The 20535-nt window shown below is 56.0% G+C and overlaps 1 protein-coding gene across 1 annotated transcript in view; it reads left to right on the plus strand.

Moving 5' to 3' along the window:
* Positions 1–20535, plus strand: part of TNPO3 (transportin 3) — a 40455-nt gene that overhangs the window by 5441 nt on the left and 14479 nt on the right. Inside the window, exons 2-6 of the mRNA XM_063323774.1 lie at positions 8344–8544; positions 9356–9429; positions 10778–10934; positions 15059–15202; positions 17565–17740. Of these exons, the coding sequence (XP_063179844.1) occupies positions 8344–8544; positions 9356–9429; positions 10778–10934; positions 15059–15202; positions 17565–17740 (752 nt within the window). The remainder of the gene's footprint in view (positions 1–8343; positions 8545–9355; positions 9430–10777; positions 10935–15058; positions 15203–17564; positions 17741–20535) is intronic.

A 20535-nucleotide genomic window follows, 5' to 3' on the forward strand; every position in this document is an offset into this window, starting at 1 on the left:
TTTGGTATCTGTCTCTCAGACTGGTGTCGAACAGGCCCGTTTCTTCCTTAAATTTGATGTGCTGGAAAAGGAGAAAAGTTTCAGGGATCTTTGCTGGACTCCGTCACCAGTCCTGGCCTTGTGGTGAAACCGCGTCTCCAGCGCACAAGCTGCCGTCTGTTTTCTCAATAACCAACCCAAGTCTGGCTGGCAGACCATCTACTGGAAGATGCCTACCTTTACTGGACCTCTTAAATCACCTTCAAAGTCTTGTGTCGTGGTTTTGGCCAAATGAGCCAATGGCCGGCGACAGATGCTCCTCCCCAGCCACTCGTACACGGAGAGGAGATGGAGAGATGGAGAGATCTACGAGTTTAGAAGAAGCTAAACTACTTTAATGAAATATTAATAATAAAAAGGAAAACAATTAAATAGATACAGCATATATAAAACTGTATTAAGCTCCCAGGATGACGTCACCGGCAGGCACTGGGGAGGTCCCAGGCCGGACTCGGCAACGGGTGGGAACTGGATTCCACAGATGGAGTCAGGAACTCACGGATCAGGATCAAAGGCAGACGAACAGACAGGGTCCTCCTCGGACGTCGGCCATTGAAGGAAGAGGGCTGACCCTTTGATCCCTCAGCTTTTACGCCGAGCGTGGGGCAGATGGGATGGAATACCCCTGTTGGTCAATTTTGGGTCGCCTGTCCTGTCCGCTCCTCCCCGCAGGTGGGACCCCTCTGCGCTTTTCCGCTTCCGACCCTCCAACGGGGCAAATAACGAAATGAGCCGACCTTGGTTGTTACAGCAATAAGTACAAGCCGGGACCTCTCTGCCTACCATCCCTTGGCACAAACTGTAAACATTGGTCTTACCCTGAACGAGCTGTTTTCGACGCAACGTGCGGTTAATTTCGGAGAGTTAGAAGAGGCCTAGCTAAGAAATAAAATTACTGAACCAGAAAGTTGGTTCTGTTTTACCTCAAACCAGGACATCTTGTTGAGCAGAAGACTTGACTTTGCATGCATTCTCTTTGCCTAAAGCTTGCTCGAGCTCAGTGCGGCGACGTCCGTTAGACCCGTCCTTCAAAAGCCTGTAGGAGACCCTGGGGAGAGGCTGCTCAATAGCTGAGAGGGTTGGCCAACTGTCTTAGCTTGGGAATGATGACCTTGGGCGTATCGTCCTTTGGAGGTACCACTTGACCGAAGAATGGAGACAGGCAGCTCTTTGTCGGGAGGCCGGGGTGTAAGAGAAGCGCCTTGGGGCTGCCTTTCAAGCGTGAAGCCTCCCCTGTTTTCAGAGCTTTATGGCTCAAGCCAGCCTTTGTCTAAAAAGGATCCATAAAATTGAAGACTCCTTCAATTAGGAGCTCCTCTGGCTGGTGCTTCAGCTTCTGTATATTCCGTTCTGCGAGTAACCCTTCTGCCAGCAGGGATTGAATGGACTGGACGCTTCTCTTCCTCAGGTTGGCTTCTCCAGAAGGACTTGCTTGTCATTGAAGGTTTCTGGCTGGAGTGAGCGACGTTGAGTTGTTATGAGCTCTCTCCAACCTTGGCACCCAATGTGGTGCAGCGCTCTCTCTCGTGGTCTCCTGCTCCGTGCTAGGAGATTGAATTCTGGTGGAACTCACTTGTTTCTGGTGACCATCACGTTCTAAAGTGGGTTTGGAGCTTAGGGAGGAGCTGGGGCCTTCACAGCTGCTTAGAGCCATCTGCACGCCCTTTGGCTAGATGTGCGTAGCCAAACTCCATGAATTTTCTTAAATTCACATCTCGAGTCTTTCGGTGCCTCACGTTCTGCACCGATGGGATGCAGCAAGCAGTTCCGTGGGATGCTCGTTGAGGGATGCTTCCTGCCACACTCCCATCAAATGACGGCAGCCCTTGAGATGTCCGTGTGGTTCTTCGTCTCTTTGTCCAGCCCTCACCCTTCACAACCTGTGGTGCCCATTTCAGTTCCCTCTCTCCATCTCCGCTGTCTCCAGGGTCTCATCGGCTGAACTGAGGTTGCTTCTGGCAGTTGGTGGGCCAGATGGAGGAGGAGGTGGTGGGAATCAGTTGCGTCACTCAGGAGCTGTAACATTAGCTGCCGTAAGCTCGTTCCCTTGTGGGTGGTCACTCTATAGTACCGGGGGCCAGAAGGTGATGCAGTGCCAGCAGTAGGTCCTTCTGCGTGGGCTGGAGAACAGCTGAGGTAACCGCAGGGAAGGCGACGGTCCCTTTTCTCCTGGAGATTCACGGTTTGGGGACCGAGCCCAGGACTGGAGCTGGGGAGGCGGTTCTGCGCCAAGGCTGGTAGATGTGTCCTCCTACCTAAAATCCTTCTGCCTCTTGGGCAGCGCATCCTCTTCTGAGCGGAAGAGGCAACATTACTTGGGTTTGAGAGCCGCGTATGGTTTCCAACCTCCCAGTGGAGGTCCTCTTTGAATTTCCTTCTAGCTGCAAACGGCCCAGCTCTTCTCTCCAGGAAGGACGCGTCTTCCCAGCTCCGTCTCCACCCAGCTCCAGGGCGGAGGCTCTTTCCATCGAGGTTCTTTCGTCAAGGCCGTGTTTGTGTAGGGGCTGGGATGGCATCGACGTGAGCGCGTGGCTGCTTAGTGAGGATGGGGCTGGGAGGCTTGACGTGGGTATGGGTGGTTTGGGCATGGAGTACTCGTTCTGCTCTGTAGAAATCTTGGAAGAAGGTTTTTATTTATTTAAAACTTCCTACTGTGGTGCTTCATTCATGAATCTTAATGCTTCTGTCCTCCAGCTGATGATCTCTTCCCTCTGGATGCCACCAGCACGGCATCGCTGTGGTCCTCTTTCCTTGCAGAAAAGTGATGGATCTGTAGAAAAGTGATGGATCTTCAGAAAGCGAACAGCAAAATGGTGAAAAATACACTTGGTGGTTTTTGCAACTGTTTTCAATTGTGACCTTCTGGGGTTCTAACGCTACGAGTCGTCTCGAAACAAATGCCTCCTCGTCTGCCCGTTTGTTAAAATTGAAAGAAATAGTGCTTTTTTGGGGGTGTGGGGAGGGCGTTTTCTTTGCGTGAAGGTCCCCAGGCTCGCCTTGTTTCCGTCCCTTGTTGTTAAAGGCCGTGTAAACACCCGGCTCGTGTTTCAGCCCGGTGTTCAATGTCAGGCTGCAAATGTTCTGCCCTTCGGCGCGGGGTTGGGGTTTTTATCGAGAAGGCGGGTGCCTCCGGACGGAACCCTTTGGCTGGGGATTTTTGGGTTGGGAAGTGAAGATTGGTGTAGCTGATAAGGTCCTTGGGGTGTCCCCTCTGCGGGGTTAAGGAGGGGGACGTTGTCACCCGGGCTGGGTTAGTTCGTCCTCACGGGTCTCTCTGGAAACCCAGTTGGAGCCCAGTCTGCTCGTAGGTGAAAACGAAGAACGAGCTTTTATTTTCCAAGACTTCCAAGGCGGGCTGAATTCCACGCGCGCAGAAGAGCCGTGCCTGCCCCGCGGTAGCCGTGCGCTCTCGGTGGGAAGGCAATTTGGATTTAAAAACCCCAAATCCGCAAGGCTTGGGGTGCTTTGCGAAGATCCTCCGTGCCCAATCTGATGGTGGCAGTGCCTCGTCTTCCTTCCCCCGAGCGCCTGTATTCTGCGGGATGCTCTTAACTCCCTTTTTTTTTTTTTTTTTTGGCGATCTGGTGGTCAACGCTAGAACCTAAAATCGTTCTCTTCGGACATCTTGGAAATATTTTCTTGTCGCGTGCCCAGAAAACAAACCCCTAAATCGTGTTAACCTGAAGTGCTCGGCTGCGCCCCGGTCGTTGGCGAGGTGTGTTCTTCTTTGCCATGAGATGCAGGTTGGGTGTTCGATAGCTGCGGCCGGAGGCTACGAATTTATTTATTTCCCAACTTGACGTTTCTTTAAGGTCTTCCTTAGCTGTCCTGCTGCCGTGTACATCTATTCTTGCTACGTACTATTGCAGGGTGGGTTTTTTTTCCCCCTACATATTGATCGCTAATCATCGTTGGAGCTGTCTGAGGGCGCGCCGGCCGATTTATTGCAACTTTTTGGAGGCTTTACGTAATTTCTGAACGTGCCGCGGTAAATTCGGGGCATGCAAATACCTTCTTTTCGTACCGCCGGTCATTAGGGATCACCAAACCATTAATAATGACGGGAGCTTTGTTGAATCAGCGGCTTCCAGGCGGGTGTATAGCAGAGCCGGGGCTTGTTGGCTTTGATTATTTTTTTTTATTATTTTTTTTTGGGTCATTTTTGGTAGGATCTCCGTATACGCTTACTGCCGAGCGCGTAATCGTTCAATTCTGAACGCTGCGGAAAAACCTGTGCCCGTTAATACAGTCGAGAAAGTTTTTTAAAAGGAGTCGCGGAGGGTCTGGTGCGATTCGAGCTTAAGTGTAGTTATTGCGTTTCTCAAGAAGGGCTTTTTATTTATTCCTAGCTTGGGAATTACCTGGGGTGAGCATAAATAAATCCGTACGGACGTTTCCGTCAGAAATACGTCCAACTTTTTCTTCCTACCCGTTTTGAAGTTTTTACGGGCGAGTTGTGGGCCAGCAATAGCTGGAGTTCTTGGAGAGGGTTTATTTAACGGCTGGAGAGGAAGGATCAAAGCCCGGTACCGGCAACGGAGCTTGTCTGAAAGGAGGCAGCTCGGAAAGAGTCTCCTCGGAGGCTTCGAAGCCTGGTGAGCACCATCCGATGGCCCCTGGCCGGCCGTGTGTCCGCGGGCAGCTCGTCCCTCCCTCTCCCGGCAGCGGCGGAGTCGCCTGTCGCTATTTCTGCCCGTCTTCTGGGGCTCTTCCCGTTGTGTTTGGACGCGGTTGTTTGCTTGAATTTTTCAGGGTTGAGCTACAAGGAGGAGGGGAGAGGGGAGAACGCCGGAGCGCGGAGTTTCCCGGTCGTACGTTTGTCTCCTGTCTGGGCACTTTTGGGTTTGACGGTCATCTCAGGTGCTACGTGCTGGGACAGGAAGGCCGTAGAAATATCTTCCAGCAAAATTTCAGGCAGTAGAATCGTAGAGTGGTTCGGGTTGGAAGCGACCTTAAAGATCATCCAGTGCCACCCCTCTGCCATGCGCAGGGACACCTCCCACCAGCCCAGGTTGCTCCAAGCTCCGTCCAACCTGGCCTTGGACACCTCCAGGGATGGGGCAGCCGCAGCTGGAATCAGGAGCTGAGCCCTGGGCTGATGTCACCTATAAAGAAATCAGAATTTTACTTTGCTGGATGCGAAAGAGGCTGTTTTTTCACTGGGAATAAGCCTGGGTCGTGCTGACCTTGACCTGAAGCCTTGAAGAACCCGGTAACCGTTCTCCTGTCCCCGTGCGAGATGCTGCAGACCCCTGGGCACCTCCCTGACTGCGGACCCGGGACGTCTGGTGGTGTGTTGGAGACCGTCGCTGTTCCTGGGCCCCCGCGGGGTCGAGAAGTTTCGAAAGGTGATTATTTCTAATCTCAAGATGAATTTTGTTTGGTCTCTGCGCGGCAGAAGACGGATGGGGGAGCGAGGAATCCCCAGGAGGCGTCTCAACAGCAGAACTGGAAGGTTGGCGTCCCAACGTGGCGTCCCCGGACGGGGACGGGGGGGATCCTGCGCAGTGGGGGGGAAACAGAGGTGCCGGGTTCATTTTACATTTGGGAAACTGAAGGTGGAGGGCTTTTAATTACGGAAGCCGATAAGCGGGGCGCGGGAGAGCTCGCTGAAGGGGGGTTCGTCGGCGGAACCCCTGCGCGCTCTGTATGCGCTCTGCCGACGCGGGATCGAATTCTCACCTACGGATGCGGCTCTTTACTCCAAAGACATCTGGAAGGCAAGGCTAGACAGACCGCGTTTTTTTTTAAAAAAAAAATAAAAAATATATATATTTAACCTGATCCTAGTGGGAGGTGTCCCTGCCCGGGGCAGGGGGGTTGGAGCCAGGTGATCTTTAAGGTCCCTCCCAACCCAAACCGTTGTGTGATTGGAACAACTGGCCAAAGGTTTTGATGAAATCTCCTGTGCTAAAAAGACTGAAATGGGGACTGGAAGGGTTGTTTGTTTTTTTTTTTGGTTGTTTTTTTTTTTTTTTAAAATACAGAGGGTTTACTTCACACTGGATTTAATCCGGGGAAGTCCTGCGGCTCGAAGGATGTCGGAGCTGAGGGCCGCGACGCCACGGCCTCGTCGCGTGGTTCGAGCTCGGAAATGCCGAAGTACCGCTTCCAGGTGTCCGAATCTGTTGAATTTGGCATTTTTTTTTTAAACGGTGTTAAACCTAAGAGCGGTAATCCTGCCGCCTTATACAGACACCAGCTCGTGTTCAGTGCCGCCTTAGGTCCACGAAGGGCGAAAATTCCCAGTGTTTCAGTAAAATAAAACGTCGGTCTGTCTTATTTTTACCATTCCGGGCCGGGCGAGGGTAATGCCCAGGTGCCCTTGCGCGCGGAGGGTGCTTGAAACGTGTAAAAATAAAAATACCCGGGACCACGCCGTGGGTTTTGTGGGTGTCTGACCGAGCTCTCCTTCGATCTCCAGAGGGTGGGCTGCGGAACCTCCTGGACCTCATGAACCCAAAACCTGATTTTTCAATAAAAAAACACACCCCCCCCGGTTTTTCCATCCCGCGGTACCCGCTGTGCTGTTGCTCGGCCGAATCGCCGCGTCCTCTGGGCTGGCCCGGTGCAGCGCAAGGCTCTGCGTCCCTCGGAGGGTTATCGGCGCATCCCAAAAAGCTTTTTTTTTTTTTTTATTTCCCCCTTTCCGTAGCTCAAAGGAAGCTCAGGAGGAGAAGTTTGCGTCTGGGAAGGCAACAGCCTGGATCCGCTTTTCTGCGCGGATGTTTCCTCCGGGTCGAGCAAGGGGATGGCTCTTATTTTTTTTTTTTCCCTGGGATTTCCGTTCCTCGTGGCAGCTTCGAGGGGATGAAGAACCTTAACATCCCCCCCTGGCAGTGGCTGCTGTCACCGCCTGGGTTTTTGCTTATAAAGTGGGTTTTTTTTTTTAAAAGGCAAAGGGACAAAATCCTTGGTACTGTAGGTGATTTTGAATGTGTTTAATTTATTTAATCCTTCCCTTCGCTGTGCTGTTGGACCTGGATAGACTTGAGATATATCTGAAGTCCTCTGTGGTGGCTGTGGGGTCCTGCCTTGCTGGCCATTAACCATTAAAAAAATTAGAAAGATCCGCCGTCCTCCAGTCCCGAGACCTTTTGGAGTCCAAGGGAGTGATTTTCGTAGCAATTCCAGTGCTAGAAAAGAGGGTCTGGTGGCGGTGGATGTCTCTCCGGGTGCGGGTCCGAGGAGGGGGCTGACGGGAACCCCGCGCACGGGCTGGGTCGTCTGCGTTGATTAGTTCAAGCCGAAATGCAGATTTCGGGTGTTCGGGGAAAAATAAAGCGTTCATTTTCATTTTAAAGAAGCAAAACCACGCGATCTTCGCAAAGCTAAAATGTGTTGCGGATGTTTCAGGAAAGGAAGAGGATTTTATCAATCGTCTGAGTCCTTTGAAGATCTGGTTCCTTAACAGGAGACCCCCAAATCCAAGGGTTTCTCCCCCAGCCGTGCCCACGTGCTCCGGTGGTGGCCCCCGCCGCCCCGTGGTGGGGTTTGGTGACGCTTGGTGGCCCGCCGAGCTTTTCGTTGCCCGATTTGGCTTCGTTGTCCCACCAAACCCCGGGCAGTTGGTGCCTCAGCAGGTCGGAGCGGTGCCGGGGGTGCAAAGGGCTTGTCCCCCGTGGCATCTCGGCAAGGGGTCTGCCCGGTGGTGGCCACCGCTCCTCTGGCTCGCCCAGCGCTTTCCTGGTCTCGCGCCAGCCAGGTGGCCGCTGGTTGCCTCTCCGAGGCCGGGCAGACGATGGTTGCCCTCGTTGCTGTCTCTCCTCCAGGCTCTTCGGCGCATCCGTAGCCCGCTGCGGAGTCACCCGTCCCGGTGTGTGCTCTTAGACGGGCCCGGTGGCTTCAATCGTGCAATTACTTATCTTTATTTTGGCCCGGGCAGACCTTTATCCAAGCCTTCTTTTTCCGTTTCTCCCTTGCTGGGCTCTCTCCGGGTTTAGGCGCAGCAATTCTCCAGCTTTGCCCGAAAAAAGCCTCTTTTATTGCTTTTTATTGCAAGAACGGGCATCGGATCCGTTCTCCCGGAGGGATTGTGGTACCCGAGCATCTCCACCCGCGTCAGGTCCGCGCTGGGAGCTGATCTCCTCCGTCAGCGCGTCGGGGGGGTGTCGCCTTCGTTAGCCAGCCCCCGCCGCCCGAGCTGGGACGGCGACACGTGTGGGCACTCCTGGGGAAAAATTACGGGGGTATTTATGGGGAGAGGATGTGTTTTCGTCCGGGGGAATTTGGGCTTTGTCCCGTTGGTACCCGCTGGGGTTGCTCCCCGCCCGCTCGCTGAAGGTGCCGTGCTTTTCCCTCCAGGTCCACGCCTGGGAGATCTCGGACCAGCTGCTGCAGATCCGTCAGGATGTGGAGTCCTGCTACTTCGCGGCGCAGACCATGAAGATGAAGATCCAGACTTCCTTCTACGAACTCCCCACGGACTCCCACGCTTCCTTACGGGACTCTTTGCTCTCCCACATCCAGAACTTGAAAGACCTGTCGCCGGTCATCGTCACTCAGGTGGGGGCTGAGCGGGGGGGTGGAAGGAGCCGCTCTATCGATGCCTGCGAGCGAGGGGGGTCGCAGGCTGCTCTCAGCGGAAAAAACCTGGACCCCTGAGTCCTAATTTGCCCTTGAGAGCCGACTGGTGGCCAGGCTCGTCTCACAGCCCGTCCTTGCAGAAATCTCCAGCTCCACGGGGGGGGGATAGGTGCTGCAGGTCACGCTCCTCCAGCTTTTGTCACCTCTGAGACAAAGCCCTTGGTCTCCCTTGGTTGCTTTTCCTCCAGGTTGGAGGAGGACGATGCCGGCAGCCAGCCCGGTCGCGCCTCCCGGCGCAGGGTTGTTTGCCCTCCGTCGTTATTTGGGTCCTTTCGTTAAATCAGTTACTTTATAGTTTGCTGTTTGGAGAGGCTGAGAGGAGGAACGGCTGCTCCTGGGGTTTTCCCTGTGCTCGGAAATAGGGAGAAAACATCCATATGGCCAGGAACGACCTGGGTGACCGGAGGGAATTCTCCTGAGGCGCTGGCGTGTTTCAGAAATCCTTCCGTTCTCTATACAGCATTCCCGTTATCCCGTTATTCCCAGGCACGGGGGTGTCCGACGCAGCACAGACTGGGGCGAGGGTGCCTCTTCGGCCCCTAAAGAGCCCGGGGGGAGAATATCACCCCGTCGGCGGCCACATGGAGTTAATCACAGGGATACTGGCAATTAATATCCTGCCGAGCGCGGGTCTGACGGTCGCAGCACCTTTTCTCCCCGGGCTTTTTGGGCAGATTTCGTCGGTCGCCGCACTTAGCTGTGTTTTTTCTTTCTCCTCTTCCCCTTTCAGCTTGCTTTAGCAATAGCAGACCTTGCCCTGCAAATGGCTTCTTGGAAAGGCTGTGTACAAACACTGGTTGAAAAGTAAGTAATTGTTTCTGTCGTTAAACTCTACGGTGTTCCTCGAGTAAATGCGGAGCGGGTGGACCTGCGCCATCCAAAAAAGCAGGGAAGCAGCGAACGGCCTGACGATGGGGCAGTTTTTCTTTTCCGGATTAATAATTGAAAGCGTTTTGGATGGCGGCAGGGGGAGGTGGGGCTGTCTGTGGCTCGGTGTAACGGAGAGGGCGTGCGCGCTTCCGCAGGCACCGCTCTGAGCCTCCGCGATTTCCCGCATCCCTGTTTTTGTTGGGTGATGATCCCGCCGTACTTCTGTAGCAGGAGGGAACGTGGTTTGTCTGGGCAGCGTCACTTAGAATCACAGAACGGGTTGGGTCGGAAGGGACCTTAAAGGCCACCCAGTGGCACCCCCTGCCCTGGGCAGGGACACCTCCCACCAGCCCAGGTTGCTCCAAGCCCCGTCCAACCTGGCCTTGAACCCCTCCAGGGATGGGGCAGCCACAGCTTCTCTGGGCAACCTGGCCCAGGGGCTCACCCCCCTCACAGCAAAGGATTTCTTCCCAATATCTCATCCCAATCTCCCCTCTTCCAGTGGAAAACCCTTCCCCCTCGTCCCGTGGCTCCCCTCCCTGCTCCAGAGTCCCTCCCCAGCTTTCCTGGAGCCCCTTTAGGGACTGGAAGGGGCTGGAAGGTCTCCCCGGCGCCTTCTCTTCTCCAGGCTGAACCCCCCCAGCTCTCTCAGCCTGTCCCCACAGCAGAGGGGCTCCAGCCCTCCCAGCATCTCCGGGGCCTCCTCTGGCCCCGCTCCAACAGCTCCGTGTCTCTCCTGTGCTGAGGCCCCAGCGCTGGAGGCAGCACTGCAGGGGGGTCTCCCCGAGCGGAGCAGAGGGGCAGAATCCCCCCCTCGCCCTGCTGCCCACGCTGCTGGGGATGCAGCCCAGGCTGCGGGGGGTTTCTGGGCTGCCAGCGCACGTTGCCGGCTCGTGTTGAGCTTCTCGCCCACCAACACCCCCAAGTCCTTCTCCTCAGGGCTGCTCTCCAGCCATTCTCCGCCCAGCCTGGATCTGTGCTTGGGGTTCCCCCGACCCAGATGCAGGACCCTGCACTTGGCCTGGTTGAACCTCATGAGGTTTAGGCGTGATGGGCTCATGGGCTGGGAACGCTTTTGCTGTTTTTCTGTTGAAAATTTGAGCTAATCCACTGACGGAGGCTCCTCTCGACAGGGCTCTGCCCTTGCAGCTGCACGCCGGAGCGTGTTTGCAATCAGCCTTGTGCTGAATCTCTTCGAAACGCTCCTCCGTCTCTCGCGGTGCCGTTCACCTGCCTGGCTCTCACCTGCCGTCATGCATTGTCCTTCCTCCCGTCGTTTCAGGTACAGCAATGACGTTACATCACTGCCCTTTCTGCTGGAAATCCTCACGGTGCTGCCAGAAGAGGTTCACAGCCGATCCTTGCGCATCGGAGCCAACCGTCGGACCGAAATCATAGAAGATTTGGCCTATTACTCCAGCACGGTCATCTCTCTGCTGGTAAGGAGACCCACCTGGTCAACTGCTAAAGAAGCTCATGCAGCTTCTTCTCCCCCTCCACGTCACTGATCCATCCAGATCGTTCCAGGTCGGATGTGATCTCTGTGGAACAAGCTGATTTTAGATATTTTGGTTCCAAGCAGATCAAAATCACGATCAGGTTCCTGTTGTCTTTAGTCTCCTGGACTGTCGGTTCAGCAGTTGGTTGGGACTGGATTCCTGCGCAGGCTGGGGCGGTTTTGTCTTGGTTGAGGGTTAAGCAAGAAATTACTTCAGCCTATTATGGGGGTGTGCGTAGGTCTCTAGAGGTTCCTTAGACGTTCCTTAGACGTTCCTTAGACGTTCCTTAGACGTTCCTTAGACGTTCCTTAGACGTTCCTTAGATCTTCTCCAGATCTCCCTTAGATCTTCTCCAGATCTTCTCCGGATCCACACGTCTCTCTCCATATACATATCTCTTAGAAGAAGGGCATTCAGGTACTCGGAACTGTGATTTCTCTCTCTTCTCCCGCCCCTTTCGGACGTCAGTACGTACCTAATTTCTGACCGCTGTGTGATAAGCCGAGGTCGTGCGTTTAGCTGCAGGTCACGTTCAGTATTGGCCCAACGGAGAGACTCGACCCCAAGAACGAGACTGTTGTGGGCCCCAAAACAGGGCAGGTTTGGGGAGCAGAGAGCAAGCGTTGAGGTGAATCGCTTCAGGGACTGAGAAGAAATACTCCTCGCTGGCGACGCTTTTCACGCTCTTCAGTCTCGTTTGAGCCCAGTGAATGAACGGCCAACCTGATCCCCGACTCGGGCTTCCAGTGGAGCGTGTGCCGTAGCCTCCAGAGCTTCCCCTTAACCTTGACCATTTCACGCCGCTTATCTGAAGAAGGAAAGATAACATGCCCTCGGCAGCGCCTATCAAGTCTGTACCTCCTCCGAGCAGCTGCTTGATGTCACCGTTGCTCCAGACGGGAGTCGAGGTTTGCCGCGTTTAATTGCGGCGCCTCGTCAGCGCTCGTCTCCCCGCTCCGCGGCCCCCTCGTTCCGTGCCCCGCGCTGGGCTCTCCCCGTCTCCCCCAGCCGCCTCCCTCGCGCCCTGCTGCTCCGTCGTCCTTTGGTGATGGAGTTGTGGCCGGTGAAGACAGGAGGAACCTTCACCTTCAGGATACTTTATCCGCGTGAAATGCCCCATGTTTTTATGCCGAATCTCCGTCCCTTTGCTGTTAGACTGTCCTTTAGATTTCCTTCTCTTTGACGAGCAAAACTGTAGGGCTTTAGTTTGACCTGTCACCAACCATCTTCTCTTCTCCTCAACTGGTGGGGGTACTTCTTGGCTTTTCTCAAACATCGTGGCACGTCCCTAGCAACCCCGCTGCGCAGAAATACGGCGTCAAGCTCCGGGCTCGCTCTCCGGAGCAGAGAGAAGGGGGGGGATGTCCCCTGTCCCCCCGCCCCGGGGTTTGATTCTCTGCCCAGAGAAGCTTCGCCTCTTGCGGGGCATCGCTTCGTCTTCCTCCGGGCTCCCGTAACCTGCCGTTTCCTTCGGCCCCTCCTGCCTCTCGGGTGTTAGATGCAGCCCCCGATATCCCTTCCCTCTCTCAGTTGCCTTCTCGGGTGGGACCCAACGCAGCTCCCAGCAGTTTTCCTCGGTTTAACTGGGGGGAAAAAGGCGGAGTAGAGGTAAGGGCTCGGTTTAAGTTTGCACCTGGCCTGGAAGCTTTGCAGCAGGTCCCTCTACTGGTTTCACGCTGCTTTTTGTGGGTCCGTGGTTAAGAAAGCCACGGAGAGCAGCTGGAATAGAGGTAGGAGGGCGGCTGATGTTTCTGGTGGATGTTTCGTGTTTGTGAAAGAGGGTGTGGAGTCTCCGTCTCCGGAGACATTCCAAACCCGCCTGGACGCGTTCCTGTCCAACCTGCTCCGGGTGACCCTGCTTTGGCAGGGGGTTGATCTCCGAAGTCCCTTCCAACCCCTACAGTTCCGTGATTGTTCCAACGCTTGACGTTCCCCGTGGAGGCCTGGGGAGGAGGCGTCATCCTCCGGCCTTACTCCGGGAACTCCGAGGGAAGGGGGATCGCGACGATCAGGGATGTCTCAGGACACAGAGTTGAGCTGCGTCCTCTGGTTGGGTCCGGCTTGAGAAGACTCTTTCCCCCTTTAAGCCGTTTGTGTCCCAGGAGAGGCCCGTGCCCTTCCCACCACCGCCGTTAGGGGAGCCCGGCTCCGCTTTTTCCCTGGGCTGACTTGTCTCTGAACCAGTCCTCGCTCGCTCCTGAAACTCTTGTCACCTTCCTCGAACCCCGGCGCCGTGCCATCCCTCCGCGCCGGCCCCAGCCCTCGGCGTTCTTCCTAGGACGGCTCGGAGAAGTCCGGCTGTCGCATCGGTGAGACAGGACACGTCACCGCGCTCCGGTGGCTCGCAGCCCTACCGGAGACGGGGATCGCCCAGGGCCGTAGCCTTGTCCTAAGACTCTCTCCTCAGACTTCCCCGCGTCTGCCTGCAGCTTTCTTGGTAAATCCCAGCACGGAAGAGCACCTGAAGAGCAAAATTAAATTACTTTTTTTATGGATTCGAAGGCTAAATTCACTTTCTTGACCTACAATAATGGGGTTTTAAAAAATTGTGCAGGGACCGTGAGGAAGTAGGACATTCCGCCTTCAGGACTGAACTGTCGAGGGAGGGTGAGGATCTCTGGCAGCGCTCCTTCGTAGGCTTGCTTGGGCTGGTCTCCGCTCTCTTCTGGGAGAAGGGATTTCGGGATCCTTCTCCGGGTCCTGCCCGTCCACCCGTTCTTCGGTTCCCTCAGCCCGGCGAGGTCAGGCCTTCCCTGGGGTCGGGTTTTGGTGAGGATGCTGCTGTGCGGCAGAAGTGTTGGCCATCACTGGAACGACACAGCGACGGTGCCTCGGGGCCGTCCTCGGGAGGGCTTTTGGGGTAGGTCTGGCCCTCAGGACCGATCCTCTCTTCGGCAGCGTTTTTTTTTTTTTGCGTGGTGAGGAATACTAAATTGAGATTTGAGTGAGTTTAGGAGTTTATCACGTATGAAACTCGGTGGTGTCTGCGCTCCACTGCTCTGAGACAGGATCCTGCAGAAAACCGATGGCCGGGGAATGAATGCAGACGCTCAAACTGCTTGTTCTTGCGTCTCTAACGGCGGCTGAAGTTGACTGAGGGGTTTTTGGCTCTGGCCCGACTTCTCACTAAGTCCACGGGGACACAAAGTCCACGTGCTCTTGAGAGGCTGGTTGCAGAACTGTCGCGTTCCTGAAAACAAAACCAGCGTGGGGACGTGGGCACCCTAGGTAGATGCAGAGTCCTCCCTGCTGGTGGGGGCATCCTCAGGTGTCTTCTGGTCAGAGCGTAGCTTCCACGTAGGAACAAGAGTGTTGTGTGATTGCTGGAAGTTGTGTTTCCCTCTTGGAGGGATCGCTGCTGACTGCCCCAGGCCCTCTGTCTTGTGACGGGTCATGGAATCACCAAATAGTTTGGGTTGGAAGGGACCTTAAAGGCCACCCAGTGCCACCCCCTGCCCTGGGCAGGGACACCTCCCACCAGCCCAGGTTGCTCCAAGCCCCGTCCAACCTGGCCTTGAACCCCTCCAGGGATGGGGCAGCCACAGCTTCTCTGGGCAACCTGGGCCAGGGGCTCACCCCCCTCACAGCAAACAATTTCTTCCCAATATCTCATCCCAATCTCCCCTCTTCCAGTGTAAAACCGTTATCCCTTGTCCTGTTGCTACAGGCCTTGCTAAGACATTTGTCCCCGCCTTTCCTGTAGGCCATGGACACGCTCTCGATACCAGTTGTAGAGACTCCAGGATGGCTTGCAACAGTTATTTATTATTTCGCTTGGAATCATAGAATCATCTAGGTTGGAAGGGACCTTTCAGATCAAGTCCAACCATCAACCCAACGCTCCCAAGCCCACCACTGACCCATGTCCCTCAGCCCCGCGTCTGCCCGGCTTTGAAATCCCTCCAGGGACGGCGACTCCACCACTGCGCTGGGCAGCCTCTTCCAAGGCTTGACAACCCTTTTCCGTGGAAAACCGTTACCTAATACCCGACCTAAATTCCAACGCTCGCGAAATTGCGCGTTGGAGTTGGGGTCCTCAGGGCTTCTTCCTTCTCCTGCCGTAGATGACGTGCGTGGAGAAAGCGGGCAACGATGAGAAGATGCTCATCAAAATCTTCCGGTGCTTGGGGAGCTGGTTCAACCTGGGTGTCCTGGACAGCACCTTCATGGCAAACAGCAAGTTACTGTCACTCCTCTTCGAGGTGCTGGTGAGTATGTCTCTGGGGAAACGAGGTGGGGTGGGGGGCCTTGGGTGCCAGGAGAGCGTCACTTTTACGTCCCAGAGGGTGTGAGGAGCGGCGCTGCTGTCCCGTGGGCGTTGCGCGGGTACGGAAGGTGAGTTTTGGCCCCGCTCGGAAGCGGGGAAGAGCCGTCTCTCCGCGCGCGGCACCGGCTCTGTGCTCCTGAAGTGATGATCCTCCTTTTGTCCGCCTTGGAGGACCTCGGGAGAGCAGCAGCACGGAGCAAGAGCCCTCTTCGGGCTGGCCCCGCCGGTTCCCACGGCTCTTCTTGCCTCCCGTTAGCCCCGGGACGCTGCGAAGGCGGCCCGTGAGGAACATCTATCCAGGGTGGGACCAGAAGCTCGCTTGAGGGTTTCCTCTGCCTGTGCGCCTGGTCCTTAGTTCAGGATTTGTGACGTGGGGACAGGACTGATGGAGGGGAAAGTACCGACAGAGTTTTCAGAAGTTAAGAAAAAAAAAACGCCTGGGTGGGTTTTTTTGATTATTCCATGGAGGAAAGAGACGCTGCGGCTCCTTCAGGGTTATTCTTTCCTGCCCGCCTCCTGGTTTGACCCGGAGAAGGTGCGCTCGGAGGCGAGCAGCGTTCCCTGTTCGTGGGCAGACTCCGACATTGCCTGGTTTTACTGGGAATCGCGGCTTTTTCCCGTGGACGGGAGCGGAGCTGCCGCAGGGACAGAGGCGTCGGGTCGCGGGGACCTTCCTGCCGCCTTGCCCTGTCTCGTCCTTTCGTCTCCACAAACCCGCTGCTGCGCTCGCCAGCAGACAGCGCGTCAAGAGAAACCTTCAAAGGCTGTTAAATCTCCTATTTATATCTGCTCTCCTTATTCCCGCTCCGCTAATCACCAGGTTTGGAGGCTGTATTAAGCGAATGTCTTGTCTAGCTCACGCAGGAGCCGGTTCCGTTTCTTCTGCGATGGCCGTGGAACGCTCGGAGCGGAATAAAAGGTGTTCACGTCTTGAGAAACGGCCGTTTCTGGCCGCGTCCGTGGGTTGCCGCTGCTGCCGCAGTAGGCGCCGGGTGGACTTCGGAGCGTACGGAGGCTTTGAAAGGGAGAAATTCGGCCTGAAACACGTTGTGCGTGGCCTTTCCTCCAAGCCCGGTGGTTCTATGGGGCTCTGAGCAAAACCCGTCTGTTCCGTGCCCCGGTGACGCGAGCTTGCCGTCCCCGTGGCTTTAGGAATTGATGGGTTTTGGCTTTAGAGAGTTGTCTGTCGTTGAAGAAAACTGCGTTTGCTTAATACTAAAATCACTGGGTTTTGGGGGTATTGTTTCGTTTTCTTCCCAGACTTTTCGATAAGACAGTATTTTATTCCTTTTCTGCCACTTTTCACCTTGGAAAATTACCCGCTGGAGGTCGTTTGGGGTGGGTTTTCCTGCCCTGTGGGAGGGGGACCGGCTGCCGCAGGGAGAGCGCTGAGCTGGACAAAGAGAAAGGAGGGAATTCCCGCAGGACGGAGGTTTCTGCGGCGCGGGAATTGTCTGTTCCTCCTCCCCTCGTCAGACAGGATCCCTCATTTGCATCCGTTCCGTGGTGCCGATGTAATTAACGAGGGACGCAGAGGAGGGCTCCCGGAGCAGACCATCTTCCCGCCCCTCTCCTCCTTTTCGCCGTGTCGACGGCGCTTTTAAATCCCGCGTTTTTCCCTCCCTCCTTCCACCCTCGCGCGGCACCGCGGATTGTCTTCCGAATGCGCTGGGATCTGCCGCGAAAGGGCGCGCGCAGAGCTGCCGCCTCTTTGTTCCCTTCGCGGTTTGCTCTCCCTCCTCCTTATTATGCCGGATTCGGCTCCCTCCTTAATTACTCAGGGCTCCGCGGGGGCCATTAAAGGCGCCCGTTAAATCAGCCTCGTGCAACCGCTATAAACATCCACCAGGCGGGACCTGAAATCCGCTTGTTCGGCCCCGAACCGTCGCAGTGAGAAATATTTGCCGTGTGCTTGTGAGAAACCTCGTCTCCTCCTTTGCCGAGGACTCGATGATCCCGATGGGTCCCTTCCAGCTTTTGGGACATTCGACGACCCAGCCGGGTAACGAGCAGCACGATGGGTTATTTCCTTCCCGGCTGGATTTCGGTTGGCGTTTTCCCTCCTGCGCTTGCCTCTCCCAAGGAAGACGCGGTGGGATCCCGCCGCGGAGGGTCAGCTTTGACCTCGGGCGTCCGCGGTGGTGGAGCACAGAGGCTTTGCGGGGCTGGTAGGAGGGGGTTCTCGGGGGCTGCGGCTCCGCAGAAGCTCTACAAAAATATCTCAAGGACAACGAAAGGCTAATTTTCCCGTTACCGTCCCATTTCGTGCATAATCACCGGGCTCCTCTTCTCCTTTCTTGCAGCAACAAGACAAGACGTCGTCCAACCTCCACGAAGCGGCTTCGGACTGCGTGTGCTCAGCCCTCTACGCCATCGAGAACGTGGAGACCAACCTTCCCTTGGCCCTGCAGCTTTTCCAGGGCGTCCTCACCCTGGAGAGTGCCTACCACATGGCTGTGGCGCGCGAGGACCTGGACAAGTAAGTCAACGGAGGAAGGCCAGGCGCGGTAATTAACCGTCACCGCGTCCGTCCGTCCGCCCGCCCGCAGGTATTTTTGGAATCCGCCGTGTTTTCCTTCGCTCTGACGTCTCTCCTGCGAATTTCTTGAAGGAGGACAAGTGACAAACGGCTTCCCACCCCCTTGGGGGAGACGATTTGTGCCCAGCTGGGGCTTCGGCAGAGGGGGGCCGTCGCCAGGCTTGCCTCGCCGGGACGCTTGGTCTTCCTCGCGGCGGGCGAAGCGCGCGGGGGGAGTATCCCGAGGTGCGGCTGGTGGGTTGCCAGCCTTAAAATAGAGTTTAGAAGCCACCTGTGGTGGCTCCTGCTGCATCCTTTTCCATAAATATCCGTACTGGCTCAGCTGTTCCCCACGGAAAGGGGTGCCGGATGAGTCTCGTTCTTGACTTAAAGAAACTTCAGCCTTCATCCCTTGGTCGGACACATCAAAACCAGCATCTTACACGTGTCGGGCGCTACGAAACGTCGCCGCTGGGATTGGAAACCCTCTGATCTCCAGCCCCGGTTAATTCTCAGCCAGTTGATGCTCACCCTCTGCCGCCGGCATTGCCGTAAGGAGAATAGCTCCCCGGCGGGTGCTTATTCCCGGCTGCGTTGGCAGGTGGGAAGCAGCCGGCCTGGAGTTGGCGTAAACGAGCCGCGCTCTTTCAGCCCCGAGACGGTGTTTTCTTCTCCCCCGGGGCGATCCGTGGGGCTCCCCCGCCCCGGCGTTTGGCTTCCTCAGTACGAGGGGCCGAGAGGTCCGTGCGGCTCCGGGAGGGATCGTGACGTCCAGGGGCATCGTGATGTCCCCCGCGTGCGGGCAGCGCCGGGCCTGGCACCTCTTGCCGTCCTCCTCACCTCGCCGTGTCGGTGTTCGGGGCTTTGTCCTGGTTTGAGGACCGATTTTTTTTTCTACTCGGTAATTTTACTTTTCGGTCAAGTCTCTTGTGGTTAACTCTCCGACGAGCCCTTCCACAAGTGGTCAGAAGCGGACAACTTTTCCTTGCCCCAATTCCGACGGTTTTCGCTCTCTTCTTCCGCGCGCCTATGGCGTCCCAGCTTAACGAGCGAGCGCCATTAGCGCTCCCTCTTCCTTTATTTTATGTGGCTGCGGCTAACGAACGTAGAGGAGGTCGGTTCCCTGAGATGGGTCTGGAACCTCCCTAGCACCAAACCGGTATTTCCTCTCCGTCGCTGCCTGCAGCCGCCCCGTTCCTCCGCGCTTTAGCCAGTTCAACCAGCTTCTGCCTGCCACCGCCGTCCGCTCTGCCCCATTTCTCCCGTTTTAAAGCGTTGCCGAGAAGAATTCGGTGGGGCCGGTCTAATGACGGGTGAACCCCTCTTGCCTTTAGCCCGTTTCCCTCCGAACTCCACGTATGTGGAAAACGAGGTAGGAATCGGCCCGCGTTTGCCAGACCCTCCGTCCCCGTTGCCAAACGCCGAGCGCGTTTTGTGGCTGCGCGAGGCGTCGCCGTGGTTGGGGACCCCCCAAGACCAGCCGGGAAGCCGCAGGACACGTGTTCGGTGGCCGATTTTTTTTTTTTTTTTGCCTCCTGAGATGGAGATCCGGCTCCTTCCGCCCTGGAGCTGAGCAGATCCTCGCCTCTCGGCAGCCTCCTCGCCCCGCCGTGGAAAACTGATGCGTATCCTCATCGTTTTAGCTGCTGCGCCGCAAATCTTGAATCGTGCCGGTGTCTTCAGGGCGCAGCGATTCTGCCGACTGGTTTTTTTTGGTTTGTTTTTTTTTTTTTTTGTTTGCTTTTTTTTTTAATTACAGCTGAAAATCCCCGTGCTGTTTTTCTCGCCGTCCTTGGCAGGGGCTGGGCGCCGGTTCGGCGCCTGGCGATTCCGGCTTGATCTCTGCTCGTCTCGCCTCCCCCCATCCGCCTCCCCGCGTTTCAACCCTCCTTCCCGGCGCTCGGCTCCTTGCTGCGGCTTTTCGGGTGACTTCAGGCGGGGAAAAAACCCAACAAACAGCCCCCAGCTCCCCTCGTCTCAGCGTGGGGCGTGAGTCCCAGATAACGCGGGCGCCTTTGGCTTAAGGGAATTCCGCGTTCAACGCGATTTCCACGGGCAAAACGAGCCGTTACTCCTCGAAGTTAGCCCTTTCGGAATTGCGAATTATAAGGATAGTTCCTGATTTTTAGTCGTTGGTTGTTGGGCACGGGGAAGTTCGTTATAATCTCCTCTCTGCTTGGCCAGACCGACTCCGCCATCGCGCCTCTGCCTCCTGGGACGTCCTGAATCCTAAATCCAAAGCCCGGGACGAACGGCTTATCTCCCCAAAATTCCTCATCTGGGGGTCGCTTTCCGGACCTCTTCCCCCGAAATCCCTCATTTAGGGTGGCTTTAGCGGGGAGGAGCCGTCCTCGGTGGGACGCCACCGCGCCGTGGCTCCGGGATTTTCCCTCTTCCTCCCTCTCCCCTCCTGCAGCCTTAAAGCAGGGCAGAGCTCGGGCTTCGACTCGGCCCCTAAATTCCGTTTCTCTTCAGACCGTCCCGCGTTTATTTTGAAAAGGGGGGTGTGTGTGTGTGTGTGTGTATTTGTCTCCCGGAACGCGGCACCTTCGGGGCCCCGAGTTGGACTCCAGCTGTTTTTGTCACCTTTGTGGCTCCGGGTTCGGAGAGGTTTTACTCAGACGCTGGGGGTGGGGTGGGGGGGCCAATATGAAAATTTTCATCAGATTTGCGTATCGGGAACCCGGCGTTTTCACCGAACAAAGCCAAGTTCCCCTATTTCAAGTGTTTCCCAACCGCTGACGGAAAGCTAAAGC

This window comes from Chroicocephalus ridibundus, chromosome 1 (genome assembly GCF_963924245.1).
Source record: "Chroicocephalus ridibundus chromosome 1, bChrRid1.1, whole genome shotgun sequence".
Classification (NCBI taxonomy): Eukaryota; Metazoa; Chordata; class Aves; order Charadriiformes; family Laridae; genus Chroicocephalus; species Chroicocephalus ridibundus.